We start from the raw sequence: 26676 nt of genomic DNA, 5'->3' as shown, positions 1-26676 counted from the left end.
AAGACAAAAGTGAATAAAGCATCCTTGGTATTTTTTCATATAGAAACTTTCAACTCAACTACAGTACAAAATACATCTCACTGTCAGAGAGAACCAAAGAAAAATACAAGATTTGAACCTGCCAGCCATGACAGGGAAATCCGCACCTCAACTGACAGCACTGTTCAAGAGAGATTGCACACTCATGCATAGCACATACGCATACTCACAAATACCAATGAAAGGTATTTTATTTTGCAAATCTATTAGTATGCACGTGGTTTTTAAACACTCCTATATGAATGAAGTCAATTTCTTGTAACTTCTGTCATGTTTCTGGCTGTACATATATCACACATTCATGCTGAAGTCTAAAATGGATTAATACCAGTCAAAAAAATTTTTAACTGGACGATGTAATGCAGTCTATTCCTAAGTATGTAAAAACATATTATTGTGACCACTAACAGTGCTCAGAGATCTTGATTCCCCCTAAACCACCTGGGCATTTTTATTCTACTGCAAATGTTTTTTGTGGTATTACTTTACCAGATACAATCCATAATCAGATTAAATATTTTGTTTCCTAAGGAGTTAGATCAAACGATCTTTTTTCCAGAAAAGCAGAAGTACTTGATGATATAATTATGACTTAAACAAATGCATAGTAGCTGATATAAATCTTACTGTATCATATTGTGCTGATTTTGGCTGGGGTAGAGCTAATTTTCTTCACAGTAGCTAGTATAGAGCTGTGTTTTGGATTTCTACTGAAAATGGTATTGATTGTATAGAGATTTTTTTGTCATTGCTGAATAGTGCTTGCACAGCATCAAGGTCTTTCCTGCATCTTGTGCCACTGATCGTGAGTGGTACAAGAATATTCCAACTGTCTCCCCGATCTGGTTGGCGGGGGAGTGAGTGAGTGAGCAACTGTGTGGTCCTTAGATGCCAGCTGGGCTTAAACCACAACACATATAATTCAGCCATAGTATTACTTACAGTACAAGGTGACTAGCAATGCTAAACTTGATGATAGTTGCTGCTATCATATTTGTATCTGAAAACAGTATTTCTATTGGCTCAATTAATCTCTATAACGTAATTTCAGAAATACTAGTTCTCATGAATGTGATATTCATACACATCTGCACTCCTTGTCATATTTAAGAAAAGTGAAACAATTCATTAAAACAATCTGTGTAGACAAAAAGAAAATTACAGCCCAGGATCTGTTTAGATACAAAGGAAACTCCTTCCACAGCAAAGTAGTTCTAAACAGTCACTATGCTGCTTTCCAAGTGAGTAAGTGAATGAACGGTTTCCACTAATGTCACTGGTTTAACAGTTTGTGGGAAACTTGCTCCAACACAAAATGTTAATGCTTTGAATGGTTTTTGCTTACTAAGTTAAACTCAAATTATCAGGCAGAAAACATTTGGGCCATTTACAGAATGGGCTGTTGCCAGATTTGCTGATTTAACCCAGCAGATGTGAAAAGCCATAGACACTAATACAGTAGAGTTTGCTTTTGCCAATTTCAACAATGATTTTGCTGCTTGGGGTTATGTTCCACTGATGTTTCCTGGCATTGTAGAGCAGCATTCTCCGCTATGAAGCACACAGAAGCATCTGTTATTTTTCAGGTGGTTGAGCATAATCTCAGCCCTGGGAGACATTATCTATAGTTTCAAATGTCCTGGAGGAAATAATAATAATACAAATAAAATAAAATAAAAAAAAAAATAAGACAGTTGGGGAAAAGTCTTGTACTTGAAAACTTTATTGTTCCAGCAGTGTATCAGCAAACTTAGTTTCAGAAACTATGTTTCTTTTTTTTCAGTCAAAAAAGATATGGATCTCATAGCAAAATAGGAACAGAAAACTCTTTAATTTATTGTACTCTTGTATGGGACCTTTGAGAACAAGTAATGTGAAATATGTATACATACTTCTCTTTTGGTGAGAGAGCCAAATTGCCAAATTAGGTATTAATACTCCAATTCCCATAAAAATTACATGGAAAGATAACTATATTGAATCAGAGCTCTAGAAGTTCAACCGAAGAGCTCCTGGATCAAATCAGGTTTAGCTCCCAAAACAAAGTAACTTTAATCCTTTAATAAAAAAAGTTTAATAAATCCTTTAATAAAGAAAAAAAGTTCAATATAAAAAAGTGTAAGATATCCGCTGTAACAGATCTGAAAATGTTTCAAAAAGTTTTAAAGATTCAGCATTTAAGAAAAACAAAAACATTTTTAAAAGACAATTTCTATGACAGATTTGGAAGATTTTATACTGGGATATTCTGATTTTCCTTCAGCATACTATTTGAGTCCCATAATCAAATTCACATTGGTTTCATGATTGAACTGTGTATTGTGATTGCTAGACTTTGCTCAATATGATTTGTACTGGTATTTTATATTATATTGTATTATTGACTGAATTGTATATTAAAATTCAACACCCTGATAAACATAATTTGTATCTTCACTGTAATTTAAGTGCATTGTTGTATCACTCTGCTAAATTTAAATGCCATGTAACTTCAAGTAATTTCAAATATGAAAATCCTGTATTTTTCACTAAATCATCCACACACAGAGTATCTTGAAGAACCTGGTCAGAGTGTATAGTACTCCTACATTAACTGGCACAGTCAGCAGGCTTTTCCTGAGGGTGAGTGGAACTCACTAAAAGATAATGGATTACTTTGGCAAAAACATTCTTTCTGATTTGATGTTAGTCACAAATAAGAATCTAGTAAGAAAGACCTCATTGTGATTAAGACTGGCTGCAGACAGGACCACTGCCACTTAAAACAGTAAATAAAGCTAGTATAAATACCAGCAAAGGCTAGAAAAATCTTACTAATAACTTTGAAAAGGAGGGATGGGAAAACCCTGACCACGATTTTTCACAGAAAGGAGGAAGCACTGATCTCACCGACACTTCGGATGAATATGAAAAACTGAAAAAATTCTAAGAACTTGAAGAAAGGAGAGAAAAGGTTCACAGGTTGCTGGGTATTTATTTCTGAGCACTAGTGCATAAGTTAGAAGACAAATTAACACAGCACATTAGAACAAGTAAAAGAAACAGTTAAATAGTATTACTTACATGAAGTAAAATTCCTATTATACTACATTTTCAATATGTGGAATATGTAAAATGACCCTGTCAGGCTGTACTGGACCCCAATCTTTCTCTCTGACAAATTGCAAAGTAACTAAAATGTATTTGATTTACATTGCTATGATTCCAATAAGCTAACTTAGACAAAGCTCTGAGGACTCATAGCATAGAGATTCAGTTTACATTTAAATGATCTGTAAAACTAGCTTTACGGAACCATAGCATTGTTATTTTTGAAAATTACCATTTTTGGTTGCTTACTAATTTCTGCAACAAAATAATTCTCTATTTGAAACACTAGATCATAAAGATACAAAAGAATTACAAGGGGCAAAAACCAATCTTTCAGTCACAGCATTCCCTAAATAGCTGCATTCCACATGCACAACTCTTTTGTGCATAGAGAATGAAGAATTGAACCATAAAAGTTACGGTTCAAATTGCCAAAGATGTCTACTTATTCTGGCTACCTAAGCTGAAGCACAAGCAACACATTCTTACTGATGCTGAAGTCCATGACCTTTTCAGGGTCTCCAGAAATAGCTACTTACCATGTCCAGAAACCAAGCTTAAAGGTGATCCACTAGTCAGGCAACTTTTTTAAAATGTGGACAGAAGGCCACAGAAACGGAGATGTTCTTAAATCTGTATGGACTGCCAACATTAAGTATTTACAGCATACTGGTATCATAATTTCCATTATTGTATATATGTGTGTGTGTATATATAAATATATATAGTATGTATTAAAGCAATTCCAGTAATTTCACCTGTCTTTGCACTGTGTAAATTTAAACAATAGCACCTGTATTTATAAATCCTTTCAAAGAGGCATCTCAGCAAAATCAAAGCAGAAACAAAAGAATATCTGCTGGAATCTACTGCACAACCTATCAGCAAAAAACCTATATGTCAGTACAAAACCACTTCAATCCAAACTACAAGTTAAAGATTAGGAGATACTTGCTCTATTGAAAAGCTTTAATTCATAGCACTTACTAACAGCTGCTTTCTCAATTCCATTCTCTCGTGTAATTTTTCACAGTTCTTAAGAAAAAAAATCATATTTTGCATTATAATGTAATCTGCTTGTGGTCAATGTACTTAGGACAAAAAAACTTGATCAATAACTAATATTCCATTGGGATTTTTAGGAACTCATACTGCCATCTACACACATGCTTACTGAGTTACTAATTAAACACTGTAGTCTTCCAAGGTACACATCTGTACAGAAGTGGAAAAATGAAAGCTTTCTCCCTCGTCATTAGGCATGTCCTGCCTATTAATAAAACAAGTCACTCAGATACAACAGAATTACCTGGTGGTACTTCCTTACTTTGGAAATTAAAATGTAACATCGTTGACCATACTTACAGATACTATATGATCAAATAAATATTCAAGTGTTATGTTGTTAGAGTACACTCCTGTTTTATGCTACTCTAAAGAGAAAAAAAAAGTACCAAGTGGGGAAAACTTACTTTATGGTATTTTGTATCTCTCAGGTAGCATAAATCTAACCTATGTCAACATATCATTTCAGCACAAGTTCCTCTGGGCAAAAGACAAGTGAAATTTGAGGAACAAGGTTACTTGGACGTGTTCAGTTAAGATTGTCCAGAAGTTCTTCACTGAACCAAGACCTCTTCATAAGTTCAGTATATAAGTTATAAGTTAAGTATAGAAGATGCAAAACACACTCAATCACAGATCCAAATGCATGACACATCAATGCCCAAATCAGAATTACAAATTTGTATCTTCAAGCTACAGTTCCTACAGATCACTGAATCAAATATCCCATAAACACTTCATACACTAGAAAACAACTGCATTTAAACTCCTTCAAGAATCAATTTATTAAATGTAATTATTTTGTACATTAAAATACATATATATTACATACACATCTCAGCCAAGACAATTAGCAAAATACCTTTGGCATTAAAACTAAGTAACTCCCAATACTAGTGGTTTACAATGCGGCTTCAGATTTTGACAGAGGTGATGATAATTCTATGGGCTAGGCTTTTTTTAAGTTGAAAAACTAAAGTTATTACCAGAACAACTTACTAGGTAATACTCTTCACCAATACTCCAATGAATTAATCATTTATAAACACAAGTCATAAACACAAAAAAAACCACAAGGTTTTTCTTTGGACCACAATTATGCAGAAACTCAGCTGCAAAGGATCACCCCACAGAAGAGATATCTGTCTCTTTGGTAAACATCACATCCAGTTTGACTACCAACTCCATTGCTACACTTGAGAAAGCAACTGAGAGGCTGTACTAATGCAGCAGGAAATCAATTTTCATTTTGGCACACCTGATAAGAAGAAATTATACATGCCTTTCGATACAAGACTGTAATTCTATCCAATCTTTTATGAGGTAAAATACCATATTGTAAAGCTAAGAAAGCAGCACAATTAGAGCTGCAAAGTTCATCTAAAAGAACAGTGACTCTTCAATGATCACAACATGTACCACTGCCCAGCAAATGAGGATAAATGTTAGAAGAACTGGTTTGTATTCCCCTCTTGACCAAAATACTGGCTTATCTTAAATCCTGTAGGTGTCCACTAAAAGGCTGATAACTGTAACTTATTAAATATGTCAAGGGACTAGAGCTGCCAGTGGTAATGATCAAAGCTGTGAGTTCTTGCCATTTCTGGAGATCAGCTGCTGGTCCAAAGGCTGACAAGAGTACTGGAAATTCAGGAAAAGCATTTAGTTGATGTTTTAACACATCACTTTCCTAAATACCTACCAAAGATTATACCACATTTTTATAAAAGGTCTCTTAGGGTCTTCAGAACACCACATGCTTCTCAAGTGTCAGAATTTTTTGTAATTATATCAATCATACCTTGAAAACTGAATTTAAACAAAACAGAAGTAATACAGGTACCAGAGAAAATTACAGAAAATACATTTTTCTCACATACTTAAGACTGTTGAAGGGGTAGATAGTGCTGGAGTCTTCTGTGCTAAATGATGATGATATATGAAAAACACATAATTATGTGCTTGATTAACCAATACTCACACAAAACCAAAGTATTTTAAAGAAGTAAAACTTCATTCAACAAAACATTATGGGAGGGAAAGAAATACTGGAAATTGTAATACTAATGTGGCAAATATAAACATGCCTCTATCAACTGGTTAGCAAATTTTTATCTACCTATGCAACATCAGGAATAAAACATTTCTTTCTGAAGTAAATGAGAATCTTCAAGCAAAATCTCCCATCTTAAGCTCTGAAACAAAATAATAGTAACTGCATCTACAAGTGTAATTTTCCCCTATTTAAGCAGGCTTAGCCTATTATTGATGTTACTAAACAAGCCTTAAATGGTTTGATTAGTCATATCAAAACAAGCACATCTCACAGGATGCTGACAGTGAATGTAAAAACCAAGGCTTCTTCTCACAGCAGAAGCCACTGCTTCCATTTACAGAGTTCTTCTTGTTTTCTTTACCTTACAAACCAATGAAAGCAAAATTACTATGAAATTCTAAATCATACTTAAAATGCAAAAAAACACATACAAAGATGCCCATACTGAATTTAGTCTATACACTATAATTATATCATTTAGGGGAATGGGAAATTTTAGTCAACTTCAATCTAAAAACAGTTTCCAATGTTGCGTGACCAAATAGTGCTGGAAAGAAATCTGTGGGACCAATCAATGTGCATGCAAAGTTAGTGCATGCCTGCTCCTTCTGCTGAATTTGCTTTTTTATTGCTTAAGTGAACAGAAATACAAGTGTATTAAATACAACAGAATATGATTACCACAAGTTAACATACTGCACTGAGTATAAGACCAAGGTTCATTTCATAAAAATTGTTAGTATGCTGAGTGTGACATAAAGCCCACACTGTACTGGTGCACTTATTTTCTTGAACTGGCAACTTGATCTACAATTTTTAGGATTGATTCTCCAGTCCCTAGTATTTCTCAGTGTTCAATCTTTTAAGCATTTATTCCACAAGAAGTCAGACATACATAAGGAAAGGCTTCAGCAAGAGTGAAAAAAATAGACACCAATAGACAACAAATAACCAATTAACCTAATTATTTTTCATAAAGGAATACACAACATATATAAGAATATACAGTGATAAACAGAAAGCACAAAACTCAAATGTCCAAGTGATCCTGTAAAAAATATTCATTTCTGCCGAAGAACTCAGTATTAAAAGTGAATTCACAAAGTTCCTGCTAAGATTTAAGCATGCTGTTCAACACATATTCTACTTGCAAAATTACAATTCTGAAATGGCTAACAGTGTCAAAGAATGCTGCCTACACGTTGTTAACATCCACTGATCACCTATATTCACAGAAACTTCTTAATAGAACCCTAGTATCTGAAAGACCTCAAAGATATGAATTTGAATACATATTCTCTATATTAGAAATGGCTACAGACCATCAGAACACTTTCCAACTTGTGAAAAGTGATACAAGTTACAGATTAAATAAAAAGCCTCAATTTCTTAACTTTTCACGACAACACTAGCCCATATCTTCTTCCTTTACTTTGTCTGCAGTTATCATTTTACTGGATCCAGATAAATTAAAATACAAACTAATGTACAACACATAAATCCCTCTTGTGACACAATCAGAAACTACTGTATCAGGAGACTATATGATCATAGTCTTAGCCAGCATAATTTTTGCCCAAAACCACAGAGAACAAGAACTAAGTATGAACGCTGAATTACATTTCTACTAGCTATTATCCGGAATATGGATGAAGCACCTTCGTAATGACAAATGTAATCATAAGCACATTGATAGCAATTACTTCCCTAGTATCTGACACAAACAATCTTGAAAAAAATCAGAAAATTGTCTAGCCCTCATGCCATCATGTGTCAGGTAACTTAATGGGGCTACAGCTTGCCAGTCTCCTTTATCAGTTCTTCAATCTCTGCCTTAGATGTAAACATCCTGCTCACCCAAATGCTACCACTTCTCTTTTGGTGCTCCTACAAAAATCAGGCAATTATTTGATTACAATGAGAGACAGATGCATGAAAATAATAATAATTCCAGTTCCAGCCAGGAAATACCAAAACTTGCCATGTCCAATAAAACTCTTAATAACTTCCTTCAATCAGTAAGCATGCTTAATGGCTACCGATTCTAAGACAGCTCTTACTTTCCTAACAAAATAAATCCTTATTTATTGAAAGGACAATCATCAAGCAAAGAGGAAAGACTTTAAGGTATATGATTTCTTGTCAGGATGGTGCCACTTTCACAAAACATTAATACACCAGGAAGTTGGCAAACTACTGGATGAGATGGAGAATGTCTTAGTATTAGAAAAATCCTTGATTCAAAACTGTCATCACATTATCATCTAGCCAGATTATATCACACACAATCCATGTAAATAGGAAATCCACAGTATGTTCCAACCATAATACTGAAAAAGCATCAGCAGCCAAAAGGAATTTAATCTCTAACTTAAAAAGAGCACTTTTACTGCAACCTACCACATATTAAATCTTTAATTACTTTACTAGATGAAACAATATTAATATCATCCTGTAAAATACCATAACATTTTCTGAAATATGCTCTGTCTAGCCCTCAAGGTATTCAAACATACTCATATATGATACAGATCATGGGTTTAAGCTGTCTCTAATTTTCAGAAAGATGCTTAACAGCTAATTGAAGTATCACGCCTGGCAAAGCTGCAGCTCAGATAAAAAATGAAAGAGCAAGTATAGCTTTCTAAAACTAGTGGGGCAGAAGACACAAATCAATTACTTCAGGGTTGAAACAAGAAGGGATAGGTATTGATGAGAGGTCAATTGAACCTACAGCAGTCAGGTCAACAGTGCCTAACTTGCCAACTGAAAGTATAATATTGCTTAGTTACAACAAGAAGAATCAATTAACAGGCATGCTGTCTCTCAAATAATGAAAATTTATCTGCAGCTGTAAGAAACAGCTACTCTCAATAAAATGCATTTGAGAGGGAGAAAAATCAGGTAAAAATTGCAGATAAACATGGAAGGATGCAGAGATGTTGGAATCAGACCCATAGTCACAGACATGGCATCAGCTCCAGATTATCAATCTAAGGGAGTGTGAGAAGTAAACTCCAATTCTGCTAACTGAGGAGATTCCGGAAAACAGCACATGAAACTTTTGTGGTTTACAGAACTAAAATGGTACAGTGGTATGAAAAAGGAATGTGTCTGTTTATAGATTTTGATCTATAGTTTTGATGCACATTTCCAGAATGTTCACCAAGTCACGCTTGATAAAATAAAGTAGCCTTACTCATCAACTTCGAGTGGCTGTATACATGACTGCTGGGTAAAGCAGATTTACTTTTTATATTTACTTCAGAGAAGGAAATCCCTATGTTGGGAACATTTCTTAGATTTTGTAGTCTGTCTGCACATGGCAGTGACTCTCTAAATGCCTATATATATAGTCTCATAAAACCATAAAATTATCATCAGAAAAATGTATTAAATAGTCCACTCACCTTCATCACTAGTTGCCTGCTGTTTAACCAAAGTCATTGGAGATCTAGCTGGGGGTTTATGCAGTGGATGACGCCAGCTCTTAGATATTTTCTTTGTTTCAACTTCCTCTGACTGAAAGGAAAAGCCGCAACTAATTTAGTATGTAATTCTGCACAATTAATTATGAAAAACATAAACATTCTTCTGTAAACAAGCACAGATATCAAGTCTGTAAATACTACCACAGTATACTTGAAGGACCTTTAGTGTACCAATACAACACTTGCCTCTAATTAAGAATATATACATTTTGATTTAAGAAGTGAAATCCTTGTCATACACAAATCATTTTAGGTATAATTTATCACAGCCCTTCCTAAATTAGAAAGCATAAACCCTGTTTTGCTCATGTGATGTTTGACTGGAAGATCAGCATCGTCCTGATTTTCTGCAAAAAATTCTGCATACCTGTAGTACAATACAGCCACTAACTGTGGCTAGAAAAATGAAGTGGAAACCCACTGGCTTAGCTTGCGGAAGATTCCAAAATTCTTCAAGAATAAAAAATTTTGAAAAAATAAATCTAGAGCTGAGATAAGAAATCAACAGTCCCGATAAATTATTAACATGTTTATCTAGTAGATGAAGAAATTATTTCCTCCCTCAAACGCTCTTATGTACATTAAGTTTAAAATTATTCAAGCTGCAAGAATTAAGACCAACACTTCAAAGTCTTGAAGTGCCACTGGAGGAATCCCAAAGAAAATGAGTTACTAATGGTGTCTGGAGGCTCAGGACCAGAGGAAGGGCAGGGACATTGGCAGAGGCGTGGGAAGGACTGAGTTTCACACAATTCTTATGGACCACGGCATTCTGTGCCTCAAGACCCTGGATGCAACCTAGCAGATTATACACATGCCCGTTGAAGTAAATTATAAAACAACATTATTTTTACCATGACAAACAAAGGGCAGAAAATGTGGTCAAAGCACGGGACAGGTTTACGATCTAGAACAGTTTATAATTAAGTAGAAAGGGAACTGTCAGCTTTTTAAATTGCATTTGTACACTTCTTCACTTAGAAAGAAAGAATATGGAGTAATACTACAGAAAATCTGAAACATAATAAATAAATATAATGTGGTTGAAAGGCACAGGAAGAGATACGATCTCTAATACATGCTAATTAAACACTGAGATGCTTGTACTGCTCCTTATTACAGTGGAAAGGCTGGATCCAAGATTATCAAAACTTACAACATTGAAAAAAATGGTTACAGTTCACATATGTGGAAGAGTCAGCATGATTTTTAGATTGGTTTCTAAAATATATTTCCCATGAAGTCTTGCAACTTGGCAGAGGATTTCCTGCTTTCTCTCTGCCGATTTGAGATTCAGCTCACTACTCAGAAAGCTACTGACAAGCACCACAGCCTAATTTTTCATTTTGCATCCTGAAGTCAAAGATGACCGTGCATCATAGCCAAATAGTAAGGAAAAAAAAGGCCATATGTTTGTAGGTGACCCAAAGAGAAAATATTATTAAAACCTACTGTTTAAAAATTGAAAATATATTCCCTTTAATAGTGGGATTATTTCCTTTAAGTGTTTCCTTTACATATTTCAGTTCATTTCCAAAATCCAAGAATAGTAAGCAGGTGAAGCTCACAGCCCTGCTCATATTGGCAAACAGTGAATATGGTAATAGCTTTGAGAATAGTTGCTGACACTTCAGATTCACAAATATAAAGTGAAATTAATAGACATGTAAAATAACAGGGAAAAATATGACAATAAGCAAACTCCAAAAACAGTCTGCTTTGGGATCAGAATTGCCACTCTTGCCTAAACACTCCAAAACACGTTCAAATTATCATCTGATTAAAATCATGTGTATTCTTAAATGCTTTAATATGGATATCAGGTCTCATTAGAACTGAGCTCATTCATATTTCATTAAATCAAGAATATATTACTATTATGATGTAATTTGTTTCACATACACAAGATATTTCCATTCTGTCTTCTTCACCCTTTTTTACAATGGGCACTTCTCCACATTCCAAACTACTTCCAGAACTTTCTGGGTTGCTGACACCATCCTCTGTCGAGACACTTTCCTCTCTATCTGGATTTTCTGCTTCAGAAGTTTGTCCCTCTGCTTTATGGTATGGTATGGATGAAGCATATCGATTCTGAGATTTCAAACTGTCTTCTTTTCGACATCTATCGGAAGCAATCTTGCTAGCCACAGAATCTTCAAGCGTAAAGGAAGAACGACTGGCATCTATCCTGTCCTCATCTTCCATTTTTCTTCTCTCTAGTACAGGAACAGGGGTCAAAACTGAGTCAGAAGGGATTCTTCCTATAAATTAAGAATATGATTTGTTAATAAATGCCACTTTCCATTACCATATTGAATTTCACAGCAATCTAAATTATTCAAATTCAAAGCATGGCTCCTCATTTAGAAATCATACAGAAAACCATTTGGTGGAAGAGCATACACAAAAGTGGAACATTGGTTTTATCAAAGAATAAATTAAATGTAGATGGTTTGAGTTCAGAGCATGAAATATAGTTTTCATCATTTAATAATCAGTATTTTGCATTTGAATTGTAGCAGGTCTTTGTTTAATTCAAAATAATCAATATTCATGTAGCTTTCTTAGTCTTTACTCAGGTTGCCTACATGCACTTTGAGTCAATGAAAAAATATAAAAGGGTGGTATATTGAACCTTCTACCCTACATTTTATACCTATTATGCCTGTTTAAAAATGAAAATAACCAAAGATTAATAGTATATAATTACAAAGATATAATTCAAATAGATACCAAGAAAAGTTTTCAAACAACAGCATCAGTCTAAAAATGAAAAGCAATTAGCATAATTCTATAATTCAGAGTGAAACTGAGTGGACTTTATAAAAGTTCTTTCTCTGCTGATGCTTGCAATGGAAAGACAGAACAATGGGCTAGAGAGGTCCCTCAAAAAACATTCCTGAAGAACTCTGGCATACACTGCACTGAATTCTGATTCAGCAGCACATCCATGATATTAAAGAAAAGGGTTTCTGTCAAATCCCTTGCTATCATTTCTTCATAAAGGTTATTTGAACTTGTTTTTTCTGAAAAATTTCCTTTTCAAGTCAAATGAGTATAAAACTTGGTAATACAAAGACAATAGTAACATGCAATCTCTGGGCACAAACTGTAAGTACTGCTTCAACTGAGAACAATGGACATACTAGTCAAGACAATGCAGAGCAAACTACCTTCTGTAACACAAGTACTGCTTCTATCACATCTAAAAACGTTCATTTTCCTACACACATCCAGGCACCACACTTTAAGAGGACAAAGGAGAGAGGGCAGCTCTCCACTCTTCTCTGCTTTTCCTTCCCTTGCCCATAAACACAGAATGGGTGCTAACTAAATACTATTTACTCTGTAGTCATGAACACTCAAAACCTCTATTAAAAGTTGTGGGAAGATGTAAAGCAATACCACCTTAAAAAAAAAAAAAAAACCAAACAAACAACAACAACTAGAACAGACCTGGAAATGCTTTGATAGAGCACCAGAAAATTTGTGTAGAGGAATTTCTAAACTTCCATATTGCAATATCTTGGTATCTTTATGTAAATCAATCACGGTGATTACCGCCTCCAAGGAAGCAGTAACATAACTATTAATATTGACAATAATTAAAACACTGTCTATATGCAATTTGAAAGTGAATTTTCAGTAGCATATAAAACAAAATAGGAACTTCTAAAACTTAAATGAAAAGTCCAGTTTGCTTTATAACAGGAATGAGGAACTATGAGGAACAAGAATTAGAATGGAATGTGAAACAGAATAAATTAGGTTCTGAATAAACCAAGTATATTAGAATAAAAATGATTGTGGAGGGGAAAAAACCTCTTTGCCTTGACAAGACCTTTATAGCTGTCAGATAGCTGCAGAGGAAATTAAAAGGAATCTGGAGGTTCAAAATACAACCTCCTTGTGCACAGGTATGGAACACTTCTAATTTGTAGGTTCATCATGTAAATACATGTAGCATACTCACAAGGATATATATTCCGTCCTGTCTGAATAGTGTTAAGACATTCCGTATAATTTCCATATCAAAAACATTTTGCTGTAACATATGTGAGTCCACTGAAGAAATATAATATACAAAACCTCACTCTTTTTGCTCCTTTAAAAAACAATTAAAAGAGTTCTGGTGGTATCACTCTCAATTAAGAATATTAAGTTTGGTATTTTCTCTTTCTTACCAAATATCAATCTGCTTTGCACTAATAACTACCTGTGTAAACATTTTAGTATGCTATTCTAGGACAATACTTTAGTTTACTAAACACCCACTGATTTGTCACATTAGAGTATAAACAGCCTACAACTTACATGTGAAAAATAATCAGTGCTTATCTCACCTGAAACCTTGACATGATCCAATAAATGCTGATCCAGATGCATTCTACTACTGTTTTCTTCTTCCCCAGAAGGCAATCCTACGTTTACCACTCTCACTTTTTTTTCTGGTTCTTCACTGACCTTGAAGCCATCAGTAGCTGCTTCAGTCACTATGATTTTTTCATCAGCTACCACAGCAGATACTCTCTTGTCCTCTGGAGTTTTAAGCTTTTTAGATCGAGATCTGGTGTGCTGGAAGCTGTTACAGGAGATATTGCTGTCAGGGTAGAAAGTCTGTCTTGGATAAGATAAAACATCTACCAATATATGTCCCTTTCACCTGCTTAAAGTGGTAAAAAACTGACAATTTTTCACCTTTTTGTGTTGAGATAGTGCTACAATTTATTAAGTCATAGATTAACAATTGATTGGATTTAACCTTCTAATCTTTTATCACTATTCCATGGCAAAGTTGTTAAATTCTAAAAGTAAAACCGTCTTTAAGTAACTATTACTTAACTAGCACACAAACTAGCTTTTTAATAAATCATTTTTTTGAGACCAAAAAAGAACTATCCTTACATAGATATGTAAGAACTATCCTTACATAGAATAATGCAGACAAAACTCTCTCAGTAGCAGTAAAATCAGATGATATTTCCAAACCCTAGTGCTAATAAAAGACTAGTCTGAATATCCTCGTAAAAGCTTATCTGTTTGGAAGTTTTTAAATGAGTTTTAACAGAACAAACAAGCATCTGAGAAAGGTAAAAAATTATGATCACCGAATATTCCAAAAGGCTACAATATCAAGCAATATATGTAATTATTCTGTGTTAAAAAAAATAAAGTTGAAATTAAAGATTGAGTGTAAGTTTTTGCACCCTCAGATGTATAAGGGAAAGCTTAAGGCAGGAGAAATGGCAAACCAATTAGAAACAGGCTCATAATCTATATCAGAATAAATGTAATAGAAGATAGTCCAGTTTCAAATTCAACTATGTGACAAAAGAGTGTGGAGAGACAGAATGTAAGAAAATAAAGATAGCACAGAAGGCAGTCTCACACCTGAGGAGTTGCAGCTGTACTAATCACCAAAGATTAGGAACAGCCCTGCCCTTAATAGGCCACAGCTGTGTCCAATAAGAAGCCGAGTGCTACAAAAGGTGGGTTAGCTGGTGGAGGAGAGAGTGGAAGTCTGTTGGTTGCACTGGAAGAAGAAGGAATCAGTGCTGTGAGGAGCTGCCCATGTAAAATCACCGAGAAGGTATGAAACTTTTGCAATAAGATGGCAACACAAGAGTATTAATGTCATCGTACAGCAGGTTTCAAAGCTCATAACACATTAGAAATAAAAGCACTACTATTGCAGGTGAATTTTACAGAGTTTTAAGTGAGTCTTACAAGGGTCTTGCATCTGAGATTCTACACATCTCCAGAAAAACATTTTGCTGCCCCTTACATTTTGTTCCATGTCTACAAATGTGTATCTTTCAACACATTCTCTATAAAATAGATATTTCCAGAAAATATGCCAAAGTATGACAGAACCATCAGTTCACACTGTAAATAACAGAAAGCTATAGTTTATTACTATTTACGTGAAGTCATTAAATGTTATATAGCAGCAATGGATTTCAGCTGTAAATGTCAGAGATAAACTCTTCCTGTCACTATATTCATGAAGATTTTTATTTTCATTTTGCTGGAACTTGTATTATTCCCATAATCAAAATTATAATTTTAACTAACACATTACACTAGAAACAAAGCTGAATAAACATTTTATCTACCTCTGCAATGCATGCCTGAAAAAAAGCTCACTCAAGAGTTAAACAGCACTGGAATTGTGTTTATTGTCTTAGCAAGGTGCATAAATCAGCCCATGTGATCCTGTGATAAAACTTTCAATAAAGTTACTAGATAGTCTTTGTTTTTTTTTATTCAGAATCACCTATCCATAAGGGTACTACTAAATGAATCACTGCTGGTCCAAGTGGGAATTTGCATTTATGCTGTACAATACATGCAAGGAAACCTACTACAGGGAAAAATGGCATTCACCTAGTTAAACAACAGAATTACTCTCTCTGCGAGTCCAGGTCAGTATTATAAGTGTACTAACAAACTGGCTGTTCAGTTGCTTCACTAGCTGTCTTCAGGAAGCAATCCTACCTCACAAACTACCCTTACGCAGAACAAATGTGGTGTTATATTTTCAGTAACAATGTTCCGCTACAGTGCCAGTTGGTCCTTCACTTTACAGATTGACTGTCATACCTTTTCCTCAAGACATACATTAACTTACAAAGAAAATGAGGAAGTTTGGTTTAAGACCAAGCTTAAAAAGCCACTAACTACACTGTGAAATTCTTTGGAGATGGAAGATCTTTAAAAAATCAGTATTATCTCCAACTCAAAAAGCTGCACTAAAATACCAAAATACCAATAAAACTGCCCACCTTTGGCTAGAAATTAAGCAGATCTTTAGATATCTTTAGATAATGAAGAAGAAAATCCATAAAAATCCTGTTACGTAAGACAGGCAAGCACAATAGTAGAGAGAATGTGCAATGCAAAGAAAAAACATAATGCATTTCAATAAAATTGATATAAAACTGCTTTAAAAGGTCAAAGGTCAGTGACAAGCTGAGAGACTTTTTCTCCTAACTTTCCTTATTCTTCTAAATTTCTTTTATTCTCCTAACTTTCTGGTGATGTTGGCATGTCACCAGACTGAGATTTAGCCCTTATTATGATCTGCCACTGACCTGAGGTAGACAAAGACAGATTTTGGCTGCAGCACTGCAAGCGCATGACAAATAGGCAGTGGTACCTCCTTAGGGTAAAATGGCATGTTACTTGGAGACTTGAAACAGCTGGTGGGATTCTATCACTGCTCTATGATAAGTTTTTCCTGTTTAATCTCCTTTTAAACTCTTAAGAGAGTCTTCTCGCTTGTTCTTTGGTTGCTGTGATCTCTAGAAACAATGGTAACCATCCGTTCCTTGAGAATTACACTGGAATAACCCTTACTAAAGAGAGATTTTAAGTGACACATTTGAATGCATTTTGATGTTTTCCTTAATCACTAACTTTTTTAGGTACACAATTATAAAGTATCACTTATAAGTTAAATTTTCACAGTCACTCTGAAAGAATACTGGTCTGTCCCCAGGATCATCTTAATACAGAAAGCAAAAAAACCTTTTTTGTCTGAAGGAAATGAATTAAAAGAAAACATGTGACATAGTTTAAGCCCATCTGAAAGTTAAAACAGTTAAAATCCATGCAGCCATTCCTCTCCCTCCAGCCCCTCCAGGTGGTTGGGGTGGGTGGGAGAGAGTGAAGGAAAGAAATTAACACTAACAGCAACAATACCAATAACAACAGTTTATATAAGCAGGCGACTACACACAAAACGCTCATTTGAATCCAATCAATCCAGAGCCATAAGGCTTTCCAAGACAAAAGGACATCATAGCACTCAAGCCCTGGGTATACACCACACCCCTTTCCTTCTCAGAAGTGAGAATCCCTTACTTCTGTTCCCCAGCAGCGATGCATATGGTAGAGAACAAGACAGGCACAACCACACAGCTCCAAGCCCCACCTCCTCATTGCTACTATGAGAAAATAAAATCTCTTGTGGCCAAAACTACAACAACATCAGAGAATGCAGCAAAAATGAAATAGAAAGGACACTGGCATCATAAAAAGACAATAAATAAATAGATGGCAAAGAAGCATAAATACCTCTTGGGAAAGTTCTGTATTTTCCTTCTTCTCTGTAGCCAGATCTTCACTTCAGGTGTTGATTCAGGAGTTGGTTTTGTATGATCAATGGTATATAAATCTTTGCCCTGTTTCCACAGCTGGTATCTCTCTGGTTGAAACTTCCTCACAAAGACGTCCATGGATATTGACACCATGTCTCTCCTACAAGTGCACTGCAAGACAAGACAGGTATTTGTAAGTGACAAGTACTGGAATATTGCCACAGTTTGCAGTTAGAAACCCAAAACAAAAGTCCCACATGTACAAACCAATTCTACTTTAATCAGTATTTTCCTTTTTCACTTTTTCTCAATTTTCAAAAGGAGAGGATTATTCAAACGAAAACACTATCTGAACAAATGTGTCACACTGGGATTCCCTAGTACTTAAGGACACTTGTTTCATTAACTTCTAGGGGTTAAGAGGAAAAGAAACTATAGCGTTCTTTCTGCTCTATTGGCTGGTTTTGACAATTTTAAGCAAACCTTGCTACCTCGAATCCAGAGATTGCACATATCTTGAGTGACATCAGAATTTAACTTTTAAAAATACTTCTTGTAGTATCCTGTTGACCCAAAGGTCTTTACAGGCATTTACAGTCCCAGCACTTAACTCTTCAAAACATAAATACATGCAAGTACCACATCAAGTTACAGTTTTGTCCATTTTTTTCCTACAAAGAGTAGAAGGGAAGCAAGAGAGAGGAGTATTGTGTCTGAGGTCTGAAAGGGTGTGCTAATATCCAGGTAATCCAATCCACTGTACAGTGCAGACTCTAGAATCACTTGTAATACCTTCCTCATCAACTTTAATCTAATCCCTAACTCTAGTCCCCCAAAGAATTTTTGCATTGTTTTTCTTATGCATCTGCGTAGAGTATTTTTGTCTTATTTGAATAGACTCTTAATGGTCATGAAAATGGCAAAGGAGCCTCCACTTGAAATACTGTATATGCTGAGTCAGTTTTCAGATTAAAGTCATTGTACCCAGTACCCAAAAATACTTGACAGTAGGAAACTGTATTAAGTAAATCAATACATCTACAGTACCTAAACTACTATAGTGGGTTCATCCTGGCTGACTGTCAGGTGTCCACCAATTTGCTCTTCCATTTCCCCTCCTCAGCAGGACAGGGGGAGAAAATAAGATGGAAAATGCCACAGGTCTAGGTAAGAACAGGCAGGTCACTGACCAGCTACCATCTTTGACTTCTCTTGAGGAAAATACATTAATGTAAATTAATAACAGGTTATGGCAGTGAGAAACAAGAACAAAACTAAAACCAACTTCCTTCACACCCATTTTTCAGGCTTTACTTCACTCCTGACTGGTATCTGCGGGGATGTTTCTTTCACATTTTTCTGCCTTTTTTCTCTCACGGCTGCTGCAGAGTGATTTTTATTCTTTCTAAATTTGCTGTCACATGAATGCCACCAAAGTAGCTGACATGCTCAGTTTTGGGCAGCAGTAAGTTCATTTTGGAGTCAGTTGGATTTGGCTCTGTCCAGTGTGTGAACTGTTCCTGATCAAGAGATGGTAGTAATTAGCCACTGCTAAAGCAACTCTACACTACCAAAAATTTGCCACAAAAACCTTAGCAAATTTTTCTCAAATTGAAAGCAAACTAATTGTCTAAAACATAGTCTTACATGAAAACACTTTGAAAGAACTTCACTATAGCTTAATAACTCTGACTATTTTTTTCAGGTAGGAAGAGGTGTATAGAAAAAATTTAATGATAAATAAATGGCCTGCCATTATGGTTTACTACAGCCAGTTTTATTACATTTTTTTAAACAAGCAGAAACAGACAAAGGACTGAATGCTACTTTCCTACCAGAAAGGTTTCTGCACACTAAATGCAGATTTATCTACTATTTGCAACTATCATTTCTAGTTCACCCTTCTTCCTCTTTGAATTCACAAGATATATATTGAAAAAGCATCTGAGATGTCTTAAAAATGCTTGCTTTCCTTTCAATGTCAGCATTGCTATACTGCATATTCCCAACATTGCCATCTAATGGAGGATGAAATGGAAAGAAGGGGAAAAAATTCAAGACAGAAATTGCAATTTTATGCAGCTGCCTTTAATTATAGTTTTTATCCAAAATACCATCTGAATGCTCCCTTTTCAAACAACATGCATATACACACTTATACATGCACTCTGTAAAAAACTCAAACATATTAGAAATAGTATGTTCCATTCAGAGTCCTTGACAGGACACAACAAGCAGTAAAAAAAGCAATGAAGACACTTCTATATACTGGAAAATTTTTTAAAAGTTAAAAAATTTTAACTTTTAACATTGAAATCTGTAATATAAAGACAAGTAATAGTGGATTTTCTCTCCCTTTAATGGACAAAATCTTTTCACATTTGAGCCCTGTTGTGACAAACCAGTAAGAAATTACAGTTAAAGCCAAAATTTTGTTGTTAAACACCAAGACTTTCAGAGCCTTGACAGAAAATAATTACTTAAGTAAGCACTTAAGCATTAAGAAAGAAAATACATCTAGAAATACAATGTATTCTATGCTGGAATGATAATAAGGTATTAAAAGACTAAATCACATCTAAATGGGACACAATTTCTGTCTTTCCATAATCTTTGCTCAGTTTCCATTTCATTTAATACAACTACTAAAGAAGAATTAACAAAACCAGGCAAGGGTCAGAAATTTTAAGTTTTAAAATTTTAGAAGTATTCTTCTGAGTAAAAAGTAACAGAGTAACCTCATGCTCAACAGTATCACTGCCCCAAAAAACAGAAGACAGGCTTCCAGGCACTGAAAGGGTGGAAGTACTTGGAATAATAATACCAGATGACATCAGCGGATGCATTCTGGAAATTATTTCTACCCATATTTCCTCAAATGATTCAAGGAAAAAAAAACAAAACAAAACAAAAACACCACAAAGTTGCTTTGATGAATTATCTGGAGGATCTTCCATTCTTCTGGGTGGTGGTGGTATTTTTTACGCATTTTAATTAATTTCTCATTTGACTGGCTTGTAGCTGGCAGTTATGTCACTTTCTGCAACTAACTTGAAAAAGTGACTAAAAAATTCTCTCTAAAAGAAAACGAAATGTGATTCTGTTAAAGAAGGCCCCTGGGAAAAAAACAAAACGGACATCTCCCTGTCTACTAAAGTATTCAGCAGTGGGTTTTTTGGGTGTTTGGTTTTTTTAAACTTGCAATATTTTTTAAAGTAAATGCAAAATCTAAGTAACTGGACTACCATGTAAAAGGCAGCTGATGTTGCCACAGATAAATGTCACAACCTTTGTACCGGAAAGAATTATTTTCTATTTACAACAAAATTAGTTTAATACTTATTCTTTAACCAAAGACTAGTATGACAATCAGCATACTCAAGAGAATGAAACTCCTTCACAATTCTTACTCTTAAATTCTTACTATCGACATCATCAATGATACCACCACTACACTTATTATTTATCCTGCCACATATATACTTGAAAGTAAGCAATTCAACTAAAATTTATTAGTAAAGGCAAACCTTTACAGAACAAATTGTAAGAAAAAAGTTTAAGCAACTTTAACTAATTGGCAGAAATATATGTGAGATATATTTGTGATATGAGAACACCACCTACGAGAGACAAACACAGCCAAAAGGATATTTTCAAACACATCCTATTTGTGAATGGAAAAGAGAAAAATTTTTTTTTTTGTATAAATAAATAAATAAATAAATTTTTCCCCTATTTTATACTCTGATTCAGGAAAATACAAAAGAATATACAACAAGCTTCTAGACTTATACATATTAAGTTAAACACACACATAAGCACATTCTAAAATACATGACGTACCTAAGAAGAGTTTTTATAAAACATTTTTTATATCAATGCGAAGTGCATGACTTACAAATCTTTCCAGCTTTTCATCACTGGTATTTAATATTTAAAGATGAAAAGCTCTGTCATCAAATGAATCACGGGATTTTAAAAACTAGCAAAAAAAATCTGTAGAGGATATCACATTTTGCTACAACAGAAAGTTAATAGATGGTTTATTATTTCACTAGTAGAGGAGTACTATTTCTTAGAAGCATAGATATCTTTTAATCACAGAAATCTGCATCCAGAGTCAAGTCTTCATTATTTGTGTTTTTATTTTTTAGTTCAATTAAGTATACTTCAGATGCAACTTGTAAGACATGAACTGATGTCTTCGTCCACAAAAGTGTCTCCTCCACGAAAACATTAGTTGTTATACTAGTGTGTTAAAATTTAATGCACTAAGCTTGAAATATCAGAAGGATTTTTAACATTTTGCACTAAGTATTGGATTTTGTTAAATTAAACTAAAATGTGATTTTCACTATATCTGAAATCTATTTTAGTTATATGTCTTCTGAAGTTTTAAGCTGAAGAACAGTAGTACTTCATTAGGCTGTTCGTTTCCTTTAACTTACATAATCATTTCAGAGAGAAAGCATTATCTAATTCACATTGCAACTGCACAATGTACGTAAAGTACACACCTATGGGACATCATATGGAGCCTAACAGTCACTGGAAAACACGGAAAATTCTCTTCTTTAAAAAGAGAAAATTGATTTTTACAGAACAGTTACAAAAGCAACAAATTAGCAGGATGAGGGGTGCATTAGGCTGGTAACCTTCTTTACATTATGCAAGTACGCCCTAAAATTATTAAATGAAGGGGTTTTTTTCAGTGATACTCCTTCCTAACTGCGGGTTTTCGGGGCCCGGCCAGCTGCGGGGAGCCGCGACGCTGACGCGTCCCCTCAGCGCGTCCCGCCGCGGAGCGCCTCTGCCGCTAACCCGCGCACGCGCAGTCCCGCGTGCCCAAAGGCGGCACAGCCAGGTGGAAGGAGGGCTCGGAGGCTCAGGCGCTGTTCCAACAGGCCTTAATGTCGGGAAGTCCGAGGGCGTAGCAGGGACGGAGGGGAGGGAAAGCGGGGTACAGCCCCGGTTGAAGGGTACTGGAGCCGGGGTGCCGAGCCTCGAGCCCGGGCGGGACAGGGTTTTTTAAGGGGGAAGGGGTAGGCGGGATCGGGGTACACTTCGACCATTAAAAAGGGGTACAGGGGGGGCAGAAGGTGGGGTGATTTGGGGTACACCAACAGGGAGACGGGAAGAGGGTGTTCCTGGGGGGAGGGCCATTGAAAGAGTGGGGAGCAGGGAATTTTCTAGAAGGGAAGGAGTGAGTTACAAATGATTGATCCCAAGGTGTTCCCACCCCGTCCCCCCCCCCCGTCCCCTCCTCCCACACCTTACTGCTTATAACGACTAAAGCTTTGTTCAGGGAACAGCAGCAATGATGTATTTATTGGAGACAAACACTTCAAGTAATTTAGATTCTTTTTACCAGCTTCAACTATACTTAATCAATTATTTCATGCACTATATCCCACTCTTGCAATACTTTCAATGAAGCATGTCCAAACAGGGACACCATTTGCTGGGATTCAAGAGGCAGGGATGACTGATTGATGATCAGAAGCCAATTTATTGGGCCAAACATGGCGTTTATATAGGATCTCTTAACAGTACAACCATCCAACGACCTTAAACATTGCCTTGTATGGCAACACCCTATTCTTCTTTCCTTCACCTCAGTTACTGTTTGCTTAACCCTGCGCCGGTCATCTGCTAACATGTCCTGCTCCTTTTGTCCTGTGTGTTTCATCTTATATCCTGTTTTCACAACCCATATCCACAATGCACTATATCCCACTCTCACAATACTTTCAATGAATTTCCAAACAATGTAAAAAATGCATTTTGATAAAAAACATTTTATAGGTGCTGTGACTGGAAGTGCTTCCTGTGGACTGCCTGTAGAAGTACTTCACAGGCACTGTTTGCTAAGAGAACAGGATTTAATAAAACCTGGTATCAGTAACTGTCCTTTGCTATGGAATCAGGCTGTGATGTGTTTTCACACGACCCTTCTGGCAACTTGTAAGCAGTGTTGGAGAAACCTTTGGTAGCAGTTAGCCGTCTGTACAAGCATTGAGAAAGCAAGCTTTCCTTTTTTGGTAAATTATAGACAGTACGCTCTTTCCCCTGAAACATCGTGTCACACACAACAAAAATACAAATGCAAAACACCATTCTTTAAGGTCCTTTTTATAGAATAGAAAAAATAAACTCCTGAATTCATTATTTGTATTCATATACGCAAACAATCTGCAATATTTTTCAAAGAGCTCAATATTAAATAGTGCCTTACAAAATATCTGGCTTTTTTTCCTAATTCCTATTTAGAATTTATTTTATGTTTACATATAATGCCACCTACACATTCTTACAAAAAAGACTCAGTTTGCATTATCTAAAATTGATTACATCAGCATCAGTTAACATTACAAAAATGTGGTCATTTTTCTCCCATTCCTTTGAAAGCTGGACAACAGAAACAGTGTGACAAGACACAACTTGTCATAAAAGAAGCCATATTTTCTTAAATATTCCACCTCACAGCCCTTCTTCCTCTTTATCCTTCAGCGGTATCTTTAATGGCACTACACGTATCCCTTAAGAGATTGAGTCACTATTAAAGTCACTATTAATCTCTTTTTCTTTATTCTGATTTCAACCTGTATTTCTACCTTGAATCTTTCTCCTGTTTCACTCACATTTACTTCTGTGTCCATCCCTGACGTCTATACAACAGAAACTCCCTCCCTGGAGCCTTTATCTCTCTGCTGTGTGTAAACTGCTCTTGCTCTATCATTCTCTTAGCTCTCTGTTCTTTCCTTAGTACCTTTGGACTTCACTCTTAGATCCTTAAAGTAACCGCTTCTACCCCATATCTTTATCTGCCTACCAATTCCTGATTTAAAATGGAAGTATTCTGCACATGCAAAATTAGAATTTATTTTAATGAAATTAACCTCTATCTGCATACCAAAATTAACCAATTCTCTAACAGCTCCTAAAGTAAGAAAACAGTCTGTGCAATAACATGCATGTGCATATATATTTAAACGTATATATATAATTATAAAAAATAACTTGTTGTGCAGTACCTAATATAGACACTAGGTCATACATACTATGTCAGTTATCTTTTGCATACAAACATTACAGTCATTATCATGGATTTACTAACAGAAATTTTGCTATTATCAAACATAAAAAAGAAATTCACAAATGACCCAAGTACAGCAATTCTGATGAACTGCATTATTCTGAGCTCACTAATTATAGCAAAGGGAGACCTGTAATACATTGTACAGTAAGAAGATAATGTAACAGGATACCTGGTAAAGAAACATTCCTTCTCAATTTTCAAGAATCAAAAGAAAATCAATAGGATATCAATTTTAAAATTCCATTCTAAACATGCCACCTGGGGAAAACCTCAAATTAGAACTTGACATATTGCAGATTAAAGGAGAAGATATACATCTGGTATGAGTAAATGAGCTGAGGAATAGGAAATTTTCTTTTACTTTGGATATAAATTTATCAGTTAAAATAAACTGTTACTCCACTGGATTACTTAAGGCCATTTTCCAGCACAATTAGTATGTGCCAGTTAACATCACCAGTAAGTGTGATACAGCAAGACAAATTACTGTCAGGACTTTCAGAAGTCTTTTTTAAATTTAGGTTTAAATTTAGGTTTAACAATAATTGACGATTCACGGCAATATAACCAGATGAGTACATTGAATCTTTTTTCTACACAACTCAAATTTTTAGAGAGCTCTAAGTCTAGTTGTCATGATTAAAAACTACAGTTGCATTTACAGATGGTAAAGTTGAGGGACTGATCATGTTGAAAAATAGATACTATTATTGTATAAACCTCAGAACTGTTGGACACTTCTCACTGCTGTGTCCTAAACACAGCACAGAAAATGGAGTAGTGATGTGTCCCTATATTTATAAAGTTACAAATTACTTTTTGAAATATTTTTAAGTATTTTTCTATTTTTTATAAGTATTTTGAGATGTTCTAAAATTTCATTTTACATTTTTCTCAGGTTTCACCTATTAGCATCTAGTTCACTATATTAATGGACGCTAAAGCCAGCAAATTAATATTATCAATTCAAATTCAAATCAATCAAACAGTACCTAATGACTGTCTGGGGGAAGGAGAAGAATGCAGTGAAATTCTAATTAGAAGGAAAAGTTCTGGCCAAGTCTCATGCAAAGCATATAAAACTCCATCACATTAATTAAGTTTCTCTAAAGCACATGATAAATTCTTGCAAAAGTGTGGCTAATTTTTTTCAAGACTGAGATGTCCAAAATTCATCACTCATGTATATCTTGTAGTTTCTTTAAATTCTGAATGACACAGCAGGATGAATTAACCAGTGGTCTTAATACATCAACAATCTCATTGCTTCAACTGGTAAGCATTATTTATAACTGAAATTCATAGATGATAAGGTTAAAATATTAAGACCAAACAGATTTTTTTTAGATTCTCAATCTACTGAATTTTATTTTTTTTCCAAAATGACTCTTCCATCAAGTTCCATCAGGACACCTCATTTGTACTTTTGCTCAGCAAAGTAGAACGATATTTAGAAAAGCTATATACATTCAAATAAATAATGAAAAAATGTGTAGTTTTATGCAACTTCCTTGCAGGAATTTCAGAATGCTTTGCAAATACTTGTGTTTCTTCCTCATAACACAGAATAAGAAACGAGACCAAAGAAAGGCTTATTTATAATGGTCACAAGGCAAGCCATAGTCAGAACTGACACTGGAATATATTCAATTTTCAACTTCCTGCTTCAGATGTTAGTCTGAAAAGAGGAAAACAGACATTTTTTTTCTATTCTTAAAATCATTTTTTTCT

At 35.0% G+C, this 26676-nt stretch overlaps 1 protein-coding gene across 5 annotated transcripts in view; it reads right to left on the bottom strand.

Annotated features, from left to right (window-relative positions):
• The window catches only part of KDM4C (lysine demethylase 4C), a 251585-nt gene that overhangs the window by 106090 nt on the left and 118819 nt on the right, over positions 1-26676 (bottom strand). For all 5 annotated transcript variants that reach the window (XR_010031030.1, XM_063179663.1, XM_063179660.1 and 2 more), the window contains 4 exons: positions 17824-18017; positions 14088-14326; positions 11644-12005; positions 9661-9772 (listed from right to left, as the gene is read on the bottom strand). Coding sequence is in view for 4 of the 5 variants with exons in the window: in XM_063179663.1 (XP_063035733.1) it covers positions 9661-9772; positions 11644-12005; positions 14088-14326; positions 17824-18017 (907 nt within the window). In the remaining variant the exon portion in view is untranslated. The remainder of the gene's footprint in view (positions 1-9660; positions 9773-11643; positions 12006-14087; positions 14327-17823; positions 18018-26676) is intronic.

This window comes from Melospiza melodia, chromosome Z (genome assembly GCF_035770615.1).
Source record: "Melospiza melodia melodia isolate bMelMel2 chromosome Z, bMelMel2.pri, whole genome shotgun sequence".
NCBI classification, from domain to species: Eukaryota; Metazoa; Chordata; class Aves; order Passeriformes; family Passerellidae; genus Melospiza; species Melospiza melodia.
The sequence above is the reverse complement of the archived record's forward strand: the minus strand, read 5'-3'. Positions and strand labels throughout refer to the sequence as shown.